The 14,566-nt window shown below is 45.1% G+C and overlaps 1 protein-coding gene across 2 annotated transcripts in view; it reads right to left on the bottom strand.

The window, feature by feature from the left end:
* Positions 1–7,870: 7,870 nt before the first annotated feature.
* The window catches only part of LOC139459513 (coiled-coil-helix-coiled-coil-helix domain-containing protein 5-like), a 433,260-nt gene continuing 426,564 nt past the window's right edge, over positions 7,871–14,566 (bottom strand). For both annotated transcript variants that reach the window (XM_071241020.1, XM_071241019.1), the window contains exons 3-5: positions 10,802–10,942; positions 9,344–9,489; positions 7,871–8,040 (exon numbers count right to left, since the gene is read on the bottom strand). In XM_071241020.1, the coding sequence (XP_071097121.1) occupies positions 8,012–8,040; positions 9,344–9,489; positions 10,802–10,942 (316 nt within the window). In that variant the 3' untranslated portion in view covers positions 7,871–8,011. The remainder of the gene's footprint in view (positions 8,041–9,343; positions 9,490–10,801; positions 10,943–14,566) is intronic.

Raw genomic sequence — 14,566 nt, 5'->3', positions numbered from 1 at the left:
GTGTCCTTTATTAAAGAGTGTTCTAGAATACATTCACCACGTAGTGTCCTTTAGTAAAGAGTGTCCTAGGGAACATTCACCACGTAGTGTCCTGTAGTAAAGAGTGTTCTAAGATACATTACCACGCAGTGTCCTGTAGTAAAGAGTGTTCTAAGATACATTCACCACGTAGTGTCCTGTAGTAAAGAGTGTTCTAAGATACATTACCACGCAGTGTCCTTTAGTACAGAGAGTCCTAGGGAACATTCACCACGCAGTGTCCTGTAGTACAGAGTGTTCTAGGGAACATTCACCACGTAGTGTCCTGTAGTAAAGAGTGTTCTAAGATACATTACCACGCAGTGTCCTTTAGTACAGAGAGTCCTAGGGAACATTCACCACGTAGTGTCCTGTAGTAAAGAGTGTTCTAAGATACATTACCACGCAGTGTCCTTTAGTACAGAGAGTCCTAGGGAACATTCACCACGTAGTGACCTGTAGTAAAGAGTGTTCTAAGATACATTCACCACGCAGTGTCCTTTAGTAAAGAGTGTTCTAGGGAACATTCACCACGTAGTGTCCTGTAGTAAAGAGTGTTCTAAGATACATTACCACGCAGTGTCCTTTAGTACAGAGAGTCCTAGGGAACATTCACCACGCAGTGTCCTGTAGTACAGAGTGTTCTAGGGAACATTCACCACGTAGTGTCCTGTAGTAAAGAGTGTTCTAAGATACAATAGTTTGCTGGTGGTATATAAAGGATATACTCACCACGGAAAGAAACATAGGAGGTGACACCAGCTGACGAGGCTGTTGTGCTGAAACTGAGGACGGATGTTCATGAAAAAGGTCAAGTTGATTGTTGAGTATGTATGTTGTTATAAGAATGTCAATTAACATTTTAGGTGCAAATGATTAGCCGTGACAAGCTGTTGTGTTGACATTATTGAAAAAAAAAGATGTCGATTAGATTCTGTCACAACAAATTTACAAAATCGTTTCCCTTCTCACAAAGCTGTGACGTTTAGTTGTGACTAAGAGTCAAGAGAGACAATTAAAGGTTCCTATTGATAATTTGCATACATTGTTCGATTCCATGTAAAGATAAGGTTATCTCACCTGGGATGCCCTGGTACAGTCCAGATGGGATACATGTTGATGGACAAAATGACGGAGAAAACGAAGAGCGTGAAAAGTTGGCACCAAGTGATAGAAAGTGATTGTCATGATTATGACGTCATTGAACTTAGTTACCATTGTGACGTAAAATACAACAAATGTGACGTCATATGTTTATGTGTCTATGGCGTGACTGATAATTGCCATTTTTGAGAGAGTTCCAAAAATAGTTATCTCATTTAAGAACATATATCCATAAACTAAAAAGTAATATTCAAATAGGGCCCAGAAAAATTGTAAATTTCAGGAGCTGATGCATGCAAGATTTGCCTTATCTTTCTGGACTGAGTTGGATTCCATATTTAATATATTCTCTCTGGGTTATCTTAGTTCACCACAAACATTAAGACAGTCGGGCCTTATATATCAGTGTTCAGGTCGTAGAGTGTTTACAATTCACGTCTACTGCCTCGGGTATTTTCCATCAGAGAAAAAAATATAGCGGTTGGTATTTCATATATGAAAATAATCTTACATTGTTCTTCTTATTCTGTCCTTGGCGGAGAAAGATTTTTATATTTTCACCAGGCAGATATGGACCAGACAATCCAGTGATTAATATCATGAGCATCGATCCACGCTATTTGGATCGATGACATGCATCAACCAAGTCATCGAGCCTGACCACCCGATCCCGTTAGTCGCCTCTTACGACAAGCATAGTTTGTTCCTCTGAAAGTAGTAGACACCATCACGTTTTTGTTCATCTCCAGTGAACAAGCGTTTTTTCGTTTAAACGAAAATACTTTGGTCAGTATTTTCGAAGTACCCACGTATATAAAATGATAAGTCCGTTTGAGAAAAGTAAGCATGGGTTGCTACCCCGGATCTTCACGGGTCGTCTTGATAGGTGTGGTCTATAGACCATGGTTCGGGTATGATCCTTCACAAGCACAGCCAGGCTATGGTTAGGTATAATGCTACACCACGGCAGCCAGGCTATGGTTCGGGAATGATGCAATACCAGGGCAGCCTGGCCATGGATCGGGTTGGATGCTACACCAGGACAGACCGGCCATGGGTCAGGTATGATGCTACACCAGGACAGCCAGGCCATGGGTTGGGTATGATGCTACACCAGGACAGCCAGGCCATGGTTCAGGTATGATGCTACACCAGGGCAGGCAGTTTAAAGTTTGGGTATGATGCGATACCAGGACAACCAGTTCATGGTTCGGGTACGATGCTACACCAGTACAGCCAGGCTGTGGTTCGTGTAGGATGTTACTCCAGGGCAGCCAGACCAGTTTATTCTATGTCAGGTTAAGAAAAGGCACAATTCCGGAACATAACGTAAACATATGCAAACATACCAGTAAACGTGCTGAAAGTACCTTTTGTTATTTATAAGTTTATTAAAGATTACTTTTTGCGTTTCCAAGGCATTAGGTTGGAGACCAAGGCTGGGTTGATTTCGAGTCAAAGTTAATTTTAAAACTTTGCCTAAAAAACCAGACAAACGCGAAAGTAGTTTCTTTTTGCTATTCGCATGTTTAATTGATCGTGTGTGAACACATGTTAAAGTCTTAGTTTTCACTTCTTTTCGACCTCTCACAGTTGTACAAATGCCGTTGAATCCTACGTGAGTTTGGTTGAACAGAATGTCTGTTAAGTCACGGTGTGTCAACTTGATGTGGGAGGAACATGCATGTCTTTGACGTTTACCGGGCCATGGATTTGAAACTATGATCACGGGACTCGAAGACGCCTAAAAAACTGCACAGCGAATTGCTGCCCCTCAGACAGCTGGGCCGGCGATGCCTACCCCCCCCCCCCCCAAACGCTGTGGCAATAACAGCTGCATGGAAGAGTCGGTACCAGTAAAACAGGGCACAGACATCAGCAACGACTACACCTCCTTTTGTTTGTTTGTTGTCCAAGACTGCACTCAGCAATACTCCTGTAGTCTGTAAATAATCAAATCTGGGACGGACAATCCAGTGATTGATTGACATCATGCACCCATGTCCTATTATAGTGTAATATTATACTGCTCAACAGAAGTTAAGGACCACTCTATTCTTTCATATCCGTGCTGCATGCGGTCGAGCGTGCTGAAAAACACCGTTGCCGTTGGCTGCAATTGGGAGGACTTGTGATAGGAGAATTTCGTTGATGTATCGATGAACCGTAAGATGAGAGATTGCCATGATGAGAGATAGCCGCCCACATCATCGCCACCCCCACCAAACCTGTCAACTTCCTCTACGCAATTTCTGGCTTAACGTTCTTCCCGGCGACTGTAGACCCCTGCTCTTCCATCCCCTCGATTCGTCGCTGAACCAGACATCTCTCCATCGCAGTTGAGGCCATACCCAGTGTTGAGGACACCAATGTAGTCGTTGTTGACGATGTTCTCGACTCAATATGACGCGTCGAACAGGACGCTCGTAGACCTGCTTTTCTTAAACGGTTTCGTACGGTCTGGTCGGAGATTATGCGCAGTCCGGGTATTTGGGATGCGGTTGAGGCGGCTGTGGCCGTCCTTGGCGCAGGTGGCGCAGTCGGATGTAGCGATCTTGAGCGGGGGTGGTTACTCTTTGTCGTCCCGACCTTTGCCGATCACGTGTTGGCCCATGCTGTTGAAACCGATCCCATAGCCTTGTGATGGTGCTGGGCGCTAAACTGAAAGTCCTGGCTACAGCTGATCGGGATTCCCCTGCCCGCAAGCGGCGTTATTTCTTTGCACTTCTGATAATCTTGGCATGTTGTTGAACTGTCACTGTTCGATTGACGCTGATGCCATGCAATCAAACACCCTGCACTTTAATATTGTTCATAGTGCTGCTGCACATGCAGTACGTGCAGCTCCATGGCCTTTTTGTTAATGCACTGGGTGCGTTTTTCCGATTCGTACGTATTTCCCTTGTTGTGATCACTTTGATCCCGGAAATTTGTCACTGACACTGTAACACATTAAATCTCTTCATTTTGCACCTCATGGTCCGCTAATTTTGCTTTTATGGCCAAGAGAATCCGTATTGCATTTCTTTTTTGAAGATTATATTTCTATAGATTGTGTCATATTACTGTAGTTGGTCTAACTGTAGTAATATGAAAGAATTGGGGTGGTCTTAACTTCTTTTGAGTAGTATAACATTATTACACTATTCATGCAAAACTAAATCCCTTGTTTTATTCAACCTTCTGTCTTACTTTCAAGCACTATATGTTTCAGCTGGGCCTTCTGAAATAACATATACTTGGCATAAAAAGAAACGCAAATGTAGTAAAATCGTAAATATCTGACAGTGTTGCTGACATCCATACAAAATCAATACCCAAAATGAATTGGTCAGTTCTGCATGGATTTGGCTTAATTTGTGTTGAAAGAATGAAGTACTGCAGAAAGTTGGTGAAAAGATGGAAAAATCTCAAACACAACCACGTGAGAACCTGGTGCCGAAACACACCAACATGACATGCACATGCACCTTGTTGGGCTGTAAAAACATTGGGTTTTCATTTGCATGCCATCACAATCTAACAGCAAGTAAACAGCAAAAATGTCAAGACTGACGGAAGCCAAACTCAACAACACCATCGGCCGACTGCAAACAGGAGATCCACCTCCACCTGTAGCCCAGGGTTTCCACGCAGCACCAACACCATTACAAGACTGTGGAACCGTTATCAGACTCCCCCGATCTCATTACCATTTAATAACAACTACAGAACAGAACAGATTCATACGGCTACGTCGCTTACATGATAGAACCACCACGGCCACCTCTACAACTACGTCAATACAAGGATTGCATAGAATATCCGCCCAGAGAGTGAGGGTGCATTTACGTGCTGATGTTTTTGCGCTAGACGACCGGTTCAAGGTGTCATGTCCACAACTGCGATGGAGACAAGTTTGGTTTAGTTTGGTCCTGTTTCATGCTTCGCTGTGTGATGGTAGACGTCATGCACGAAACTGCATACAACCAGTGGACAGAATTGGTGTTGGCAGTGTGATGATGTGGGCAACCATCGCCTACACTGATAGAACAGACTTGGTGCAAGTTCTGGGGAATTTAACGGCACAATGTTACATGGATGGATTCTTCCGTCCTTCCCAAGAGGCAACAAGTGAACATCATTTTGTCAAGAAGACAACGTCCGACCTCACAAAGCAAGACTGACAGCAGCCTTTTTGAGGAATCGCAGCATCCATGTCCTGCCATGGCCCTCCGGGTCTCCAGTGGAACATTTATGGGATGCACTGGATGAACGACTGCGAGCACATCAGAACAGAACAGAACAGAACTTTATTACGCCAAAGGCTACAAAAAATAGCATGTTGAGGTTAAACAGGAGATGTGACGTATAATAGTGATGGCAGCTATAATTAGGAGATAAACATAGTGTGTTTTCAATGTAGAGCTAGGTTACCTGTAGATTTAACCACGCTAAATTGAATTTGGAACCGAACGCTTGAAACCAGCTGTTTCAATCAGAGGGGGTTTATTGTGATTTAATAGCCTCTGATTGACCAATCTGAATCGAGTAAATTCCAAATTCATGATAGAATAGTTATATGTAGCCGTTACTATTTTACAATATTTTGATAATTTTCATGAAGATATTATTTTTACAATGAAACATTTGTTGAAATTTAAACATAGATGGATGTACAATAAGAGTCTTTGGTATGTATAATTGTCTTACTTCTTTAAAATATTCACATTTAAAAATATAATGATATTCATCCGGAATGTCTTGGCTTTTATGATTCCTTTTAGCCATGTTGTTCATAAGTTTTAAGCATAATATGTTGTGTACTTGTGATATATTCATTTATAATGTTGTCTATCACACCTGCCTTGTTGTGTTTCAGCTGTGGTATAGCAGGCAATATTTCAGGTGTTGTTATTGGCTGATTCAGAACAGTATCATGTGAGTCTGTATTAAATGTTCGTATCTGTTTCAATCTCACTATTTTCATTCTGTGCCCTAAAATATTCAAAAAGCTCATCAATCAGCAACAACCACAGAACCTCCGACAGTTGGCACAATCACTGCAGGGAGAGTGGGTGAACATTCCCCAGGCCACAATTCGTGATCTGATTGCTTCCACAGGACGACGATGTCAGTCAGTTTTGGGCTCTAATGGTGGCCATACAAGATGTTGAGAATAGATGACTTTCACCTTGAAAATCTACTGTTCCATGTGTGCCATATGGCACTGGGTCAATGACAATGTGTGTCAGTTTTGAACAATCGATAACCATCTGTTGACTATTTAAATAAAAAATAAATATACATCTAAAATCACTTTTGAGTATCTATTTTTGAAGAGTATATTTACACTAACAAACAAAACCTTAGGTCTTCCGACTTTTCTTGGTCTATGGCTTCATCCGTTCTGAACATTTAGCAACAGATAAAACAGTACAACTACCTGGTCACAACTTGTCCCATCTACTTTGCTAACAGGACTACGGACACCAGAATTACACTCAATCAGTCTGTTGTACCAGTGCTATCTCACAAAACACACCACTTTTCTATTTATCATTTTGTAAACTGTAATGAGTTCTGTTTTTAGCCTACGTGCGTACCCTTGCCTCAAACCTAACACAAAAGCAATATAGTTTTTGAGGTACAACAGTGACAAGTAGGAGGTGAGGTTCTGAGACAACAGCATGGCTGGCCCAGTCACAGTGGACAGGTCAAACTGTCAGGCCTCTGTACAAGGCCACTTTTCATGGAATCTCTCCATCACTTTATCCTTCTGTTATGGTGGGACTAACATTCGGGACTTGGGACTTGCTTGTAAGACAAAATACTGATTTACCATGTCAATAGTGTTCCTTACTCTCACAGGCCATCCCACATTTTATACTAGTGAGTGAGTGAGTATGGATTTACGCCGCTTTTAGCAATATTCCAGCAATATCCCGGCGGGGGACACCAGAAATCGGCGTCAACCTGGGCAAGTGACTAAGTTCAAATGTGCCTCTGTTCACCCAGCAGAGAATGGGTACCCGAAATGTGAGATGGATGTGAAAACCCTCTAGCGCCCATAGGCAGCTTGCGTAATATACTACCCAGGGAGTTGAAAAATGATGACTGGAATGGATGTGGATCCACGGGTTGGGTACAAATAAACCACATTTGAGCAGATAATTGTATCTAGATAGTTTGGTTGGTTGGTTGTTTAACGCCTCACTCAGCAATATTCCAGCTATATGACGGCGATCTGTACATAATCAATTCTGGACCAGATAATCCAGTGATTGATATCATGAGCATCAATCCATGCAGTTGGGATACGATGACATGTCAGCAAGTCTGACCACCCGATTCCGCTAGTCGCCTCTTACGACAAGCATGGGTTGCTGAAAGACCTATTCTACCCCAGTTCTTCATGGGTCGTATCTGGATAGGTGTGGTTTATACATGTATAATATAATTCAACAATTCCGTTACCAATCAAGAACACTCTGCAGTCTTGCTTCAAATCTGGTTTAATACAGTACTTTATAATTACAATAAACATTCTAGACATTGTGACATATCTATTAAAAGACATGGTCTAATCATGGCCAGATTGGTCCAAAACATTTATATTATTTCAGGCAGGTCCTCTGTATACATGTATACTGACCCAATAAAGTTTTGAACAGTTGTGTGACTGTTCCTTACTGCATGACCTCATTGTCTGCATGTCGAAGTCACGACTGTCCTCATATAGTCCTTGACACCAACAAATAAACACACACACTCACGGACTCACACCTCTCCCATACCCACAATCAGTTTGCTAGTACCCCTGTGTGAGGACAAACACACTCACTCACTCACTGTATGCTGGTGTCTGGGTCCGATGCAAAGCATCTTTCTTCTGTGTGGAATATTGAGGTCATGTCTCAGCATGTTGGTCATCATTACCTGTAATTATAAAGACAACAACATCAGGAAGAGTGATGAACTGATAAACCATAAGGCATGAACGCCTGAACTGACAAAAAACACAGACAAATATTGCACAAGAGCTGAGATGATTAACCAATTTGAGAAGCTATCAGCAAAGTGTAATTCAAAATTACTACGACAAGTAGACTGTCTTGGTAAATCATGTAACATATCACCAAGTAAAACTATAGTGTCGTGATATGTTTACACTTCACATACACAACCAGCAGTAAACAGCATGGGATCACAGCTCCAGATAAGCTTTTGGTGTTGTGGGTATTTTACGCATACATTTTAAAATCATTGGGTATCAGTAATTCTATCTGGGTATTCAAATTTCTGTTACCCACTAGTTTTTACACATGTGGGTATTTAAGTTAAATATTTAAAAACACTATTCATCTAGTCCCTGACAAACTGGTGTTGTGTGGGTTCGAGAGCTTTATAGGACTCAAAAATACCATGATACTTCCACAAGAAAGTGTGATGGCAAATGATCATGATGTAACTGTCATCTTGGAGTTTGGCAAGGTTGACGGAATGTCCGTTTTTAATTTCAAAATAAGTTGCTGATTTGCTAATCGAATAAGCAGGGGTTACTTCACAATATTTTGATGATACGCACATGTTTTATTCTTGTAGCGTATCTGTAATGTTCGTTGCGTATTTGATATTTGATGATTTTATTTTACTGCATATTTCTGCATTTCTGATGCGTATTTTACGCAGATACGCGACTTATCTGGAGCACTGCATGGGATTAGTCGGCTTCAAAGAAGTTATGTATATGGCTGGTTCATCGACGTGTATGTTTGTCTTGTTTGTTTGTTTACTTGTTTAATGCCACACTCAGCAACATTCCAGCAATATTCCAGCTGTATGATGGCGGTCTGAAACATAATCTAATAAGGACCAGACAATCAAGTGATCATGAGCATCTATCCACACAATTGTGATATGATGACATGCATCAACCAAGTCAGTGAGCCTGACCACCCGACCTCGTTAGTCGCCTCTTTCGACAAGCATAGTCGCCTTTCAGCATGGGTTGCTGAAGACCTATTCTCCCTCCGATCTTCTCGAGGTGTATGAATGATTCAATGAAGTGTGTGGCTGTGGATGTAACAATGAGTATATTGTTGTATTCAGGAGTGAATGCCATATGCCTCATGTATTTTCCTGGATTAGATCTTCATCACCATACACCTGACATGTACCACTGAAGATCATGTGCAGCTGATGTTTTGTCTGTCATGACTAGCTGTCAGACACTACTTACTGTATGAAGACACTTTCTGAGCACACTTGTTGAACTGGTCAAACTGAGGCTGGCAGTGCTCACTATGTATTGGGTTGGCCACCACACATGACTCATACTTCTCAAACTCAGAGGCACAGACTGTCTTGATCTTCTTAATGGTAGGCCTGTAACATAGGTGTTAGCCTGTAATAGTTACAGGTGTTAGCCTGTAACATAGTCACCGGTGTTAGTCTGTAACATAGTCACAGGTGTTAGCCTGTAACATAGTCACCGGTGTTAGTCTGTAACACAGTCACAGGTGTTAGTCTGTAACATAGTCACCGGTGTTAGTCTGTAACATAGTTACAGGTGTTAGCCTGTAATAGTCACAGGTGTTAGTCTGTAACATAGTCACAGGTGTTAGTCTGTAACACAGTCACAGGTGTTAGTCTGTAACACAGTCACAGGTGTTAGTCTGTAACATAGTCACAGGTGTTAGTCTGTTACATAGTCACAGGTGTTAGTCTGTAACATAGTCACAGGTGTTAGTCTGTAACACAGTCACAGGTGTGAGTCTGTAACACACTAACAGGTGTTAGTCTGTAACACAGTCACGGGTGTTAGTCTGTAACATAGTCACAGGTGTTAGTCTGTAACACAGTCACAGGTGTTAGTCTGTAACATAGTCACAGGTGTTAGTCTGTAACATAGTCACAGGTGTTAGTTTGTAACAGTCACAGGTGTTAGTCTGTAACATAGTCACAGGTGTTAGTCTGTAACAGTCACAGGTGTTAGTCTGTAACATAGTCACAGGTGTTAGTCTGTAACACAGTCACAGGTGTTAGCCTGTAACAGTCACTGGTGTTAGTCTGTAACAGTCACAGGTTTTAGTCTGTAACATAGTCTTGGGTGTTAGTCTGTAACATAGTCACAGGTGTTAGTCTGTTTCATAGTCACAGGTGTTAGCCTGTAATAGTCACCGGTGTTAGTCTGTAACACATGCACAGGTGTAAGTTAGTGGGTAAGACATTTTGTCCCTGATTACGAGTGACTGACTACAAAAGCATAGTGCCAGTATGGAAAATCCGGCTACACATTGTAACCATCTGATCCTCATTCAATTGGCTCTTAAGACTAGCACTGGGAACCTGTTCTGCCACGCAATCCTGACAGAATCTGTCCTTTTTCACTTTTGTCCAAACGTAATCACATAGTTTTTAACCGAAGTGATGCAGGTCTCAGATGTTTACCACTTTGGTGAAACCCACGAGCACGGGTATGGTGCTGACAAACCTAGAAACATAATCGGGGCGAACCGGGATTCGAACTCACAATCATAGGTTTCTGGCTCGCCCAAGGGACACAACTCTGCACAGCAAATCGCAGCGCTTCAGACGACTGGGCCACCCATGCCTCCAGCCCAATAATTGCCCTTAATCTGTGTGTGAATGTCACTTCTCCTTGGAAGTCAATACAAGAATAGTGCCGACAACATACTCAGTCTCAGCACAGCTGGCTAGTTTCAGCTTTTGCTTGTTGCAGTCCAGGTGCCAGGTGTCGGGGAAGTTGCTGATGCAGGTGGCGTAGGTGTTGAGGTAGCGGCCACACTGACGCTCCACCAGTTGCATGGAGGCATTCCTGGTCAAAACAGTATACAAACTTAGTAACATTCACAGCCAGTTTTCTATATTAAAGACAAATATATTTTTAATGAAGCACTATCAACATGACCACCCTGATCATGGTGACAGGCATCATTCTTGGTTCAGGCTCATTCCTTCTGCTGGTTTGGAGAAGCTGAAAGTTTCAGACAGAGGATGACAGATGAGGTACAACATGCCATGTACCCTGTGTGAGCCCCTGTACCCTGTGTGTGAGCCCATGTACCCTGTGTGTGAGCCCATGTGCCCTGTGTGTGAGCCCATGTACCCTGTGTGTGAGGCCATGTACCCTGTGTGTGAGACTATATACCCTGTGTGTGAGCCTATGTCCCCTGTGTGTGAGCCTATGTACCCTGTGTGTGAGCCTATGTACCTGGTGTGTTAGCCCATGTACCCTGTGTGTGAGCCCATGTACCCTGTGTGTGAGCCCATGTACCGTGTGTGAGCCCATGTACCCTGTGTGTGAGCTTATGTACCCTGTGTGTGAGCCCATGTACCCTGTGTGTGAGCATATGTACCCTGTGTGTGAGCATATGTACCCTGTGTGTGAGCCGATGTGCCCTGTGTGTGAGCCTATGTACCCTGTGTGTGAGCCCATGTACCCTGTGTGAGCCCATGTACCTTGTGTGTGAGCCTATGTACCCTGTGCGTGAGCTCATGTCCCTTGTGTGTGAGCCCATGTACCCTGTGTGTGAGCCTATGTACCCTGTGTGTGAGCCTATATACCCTGTGTGTGAGCCCATGTACCCTGTGTGTGAGCCCATGTGCCCTGTGTGTGAGCCTATGTACCCTGTGTGTGAGCCCATGTGCCCTGTGTGTGAGCCCACGTACCCTGTGTGTGAGCCTATGTACCCTGTGTGTGAGCCCATGTACCCTGTGTGTGAGCCTATGTACCCTGTGTGTGAGCCTATGTACCCTGTGTGTGAGCCCATGTACCCTGTGTGTGAGCCCATGTACCCTGTGTGTGAGCCCATGTACCCTGTGTGTGAGCCTATGTACCTGGTGTGTGAGCCCATGTACCCTGTGTGTGAGCCCATGTGCCCTGTGTGTGAGCCTATGTACCCTGTGTGTGAGCCCATGTGCCCTGAGTGTGAGCCCACGTACCCTGTGTGTAAGCCCACGTACCGTGTGTGTGAGCCCACGTACCCTGTGTGTGAGCCCATGTACCCTGTGTGTGAGCCGATGTACCCTGTGTGTGAGCCGATGTACCCTGTTTGTGAGCCCATGTACCCTGTGTGTGAGCCGATGTACCCTGTGTGTGAGCCCATGTACCCTGTGTGTGAGCCTATGTACCCTGTGTGTGAGCCCATGTGCCCTGAGTGTGAGCCCACGTACCCTGTGTGTAAGCCCACGTACCGTGTGTGTGAGCCCACGTACCCTGTGTGTGAGCCCATGTGCTCTGCAGGTGAGCCTATGTACCCTGTGTGTGAGCATATGTACCCTGTGTGTGAGCCCATGTACCTGGTGTGTGAGACCATGTACCTGGTGTGTGAGCCCATGTACCCTGTGTGTGAGACCATGTACCCTGTGTGTGAGCCCATGTGCCCTGTGTGTGAGCCCATGTACCTGGTGTGTGAGCCCATGTACCCTGTGTGTGAGCCCATGTACCCTGTGTGTGAGCCCATGTACTATGTGTGTGAGCCCATGTGCCCTGTGTGTGAGCCCATGTCCCCTGTGTGTGAGCCCATGTACCTGGTGTGTGAGCCCATGTACCTGGTGTGTGAGCCCATGTACCTGGTGTGTGAGCCCATGTACCCTGTGTGTGAGCCCATGTACCCTGTGTGTGAGCCTATGTACCCTGTGTGTGAGCCCATGTACCTGGTGTGTTAGCCCATGTGCCCTGTGTGTGAGCCCATGTACCCTGTGTGTGAGCCTATGTACCCTGTGTGTGAGCCCATGTACCTGGTGTGTGAGCCCATGTACCCTTTGTGTGAGCCTATGTACCCTGTGTGTGAGCCTATGTACCCTGTGTGCAAGCCTATGTACCTGGTGTGTTAGCCCATGTGCCCTGTGTGTGAGCCCATGTACCCTGTGTGTGAGCCGATGTACCCTTTGTGTGAGCCCATGTACCCTGTGTGTGAGCCCATGTACCCTGTGTGTGAGCCCATGTACCCTGTGTGCAAGCCTATGTACCTGGTGTGTTAGCCCATGTGCCCTGTGTGTGAGCCCATGTACCCTGTGTGTGAGCCCATGTACCGTGTGTGAGCCCATGTACCCTGTGTGTGAGCTTATGTACCCTGTGTGTGAGCCCATGTACCCTGTATGTGAGCATATGTACCCTGTGTGTGAGCATATGTACCCTGTGTGTGAGCCGATGTGCCCTGTGTGTGAGCCCATGTACCCTGTGTGTGAGCCCATGTACCCTGTGTGTGAGCTCATGTACCCTGTGTGTGAGACTATGTACTATGTGTATGAGCCCATGTACCTGGTGTGTGAGCCCATGTACCCTGTGTGTGAGCCCATGTACCCTGTGTGTGAGCCTATGTACCCTGTGTGTGAGCCCATGTGCCCTGTGTGTGAGCCTATGTACCCTGTGTGTGAGCCCATGTGCCCTGTGTGTGAGCCCATGTACCCTGTGTGTGAGCCCCTGTACCCTGTGTGTGAGCCCATGTACCCTGTGTGTGAGCCCATGTGCCCTGTGTGTGAGCCTATGTACCCTGTGTGTGAGCCCCTGTACCCTGTGTGTGAGCCTATGTACCCTGTGTGTGAGCCCATGTGCCCTGTGTGTGAGCCCATGTACCCTGTGTGTGAGACTATGTACCCTGTGTGTGAGACTATGTACTATGTGTATGAGCCCATGTACCCTGTGTGTGAGCCTATGTACCCTGTGTGTGAGCCCATGTGCCCTGTGTGTGAGCCCATGTACCCTGTGTGTGAGCCTATGTACCCTGTGTGTGAGCCCATGTACTATGTGTATGAGCCCATGTACCCTGTGTGTGAGCCCATGTACCCTGTGTGTGAGCCCATGTGCCCTGTGTGTGAGCCCATGTACCTGGTGTGTGAGCCCCTGTACCCTGTGTGTGAGCCCATGTACCCTGTGTGTGAGCCCATGTGCCCTGTGTGTGAGCCCATGTACCCTGTGTGTGAGCCCATGTACCTGGTGTGTGAGCCCATGTACCTGGTGTGTGAGCCCATGTACCCTGTGTGTGAGCCCATGTGCCCTGTGTGTGAGCCCATGTACCTGGTGTGTGAGCCCATGTGCCCTGTGTGTGAGCCTATGTACCTGGTGTGTGAGCCCATGTGCCCTGTGTGTGAGCCTATGTACCTGGTGTGTGAGCCCATGTGCCCTGTGTGTGAGCCTATGTACCCTGTGTGTGAGCCCATGTGCCCTGTGTGTGAGCCTATGTACCCTGTGTGTGAGCCTAAGTTCCCTGTGTGTGAGCCCATGTGGAACAAATTTATCTCACCAACATTTATTCCTACAGATCCGGAATATGTCCAAAGTTACACTGAGTAAAACACTTTAATTCAGATATTTTGACAGCTAGCAGACGAAGGAAACAAACTGAGTTACTTCCCTTTAACCAATGCATTTGGATAAACAGTTAAGTTCAGCTCAACGATACTTATGAGAGATAAGCAAGTTACCTAAGGTGCGTTT

The sequence above is a fragment of the Haliotis cracherodii genome, unplaced genomic scaffold (assembly GCF_022045235.1).
Source record: "Haliotis cracherodii isolate W230 unplaced genomic scaffold, xgHalCrac1.p SCAF_13, whole genome shotgun sequence".
Lineage (NCBI taxonomy): Eukaryota > Metazoa > Mollusca > Gastropoda > Lepetellida > Haliotidae > Haliotis > Haliotis cracherodii.
This window is presented reverse-complemented; position numbering and strand designations above follow the sequence as displayed.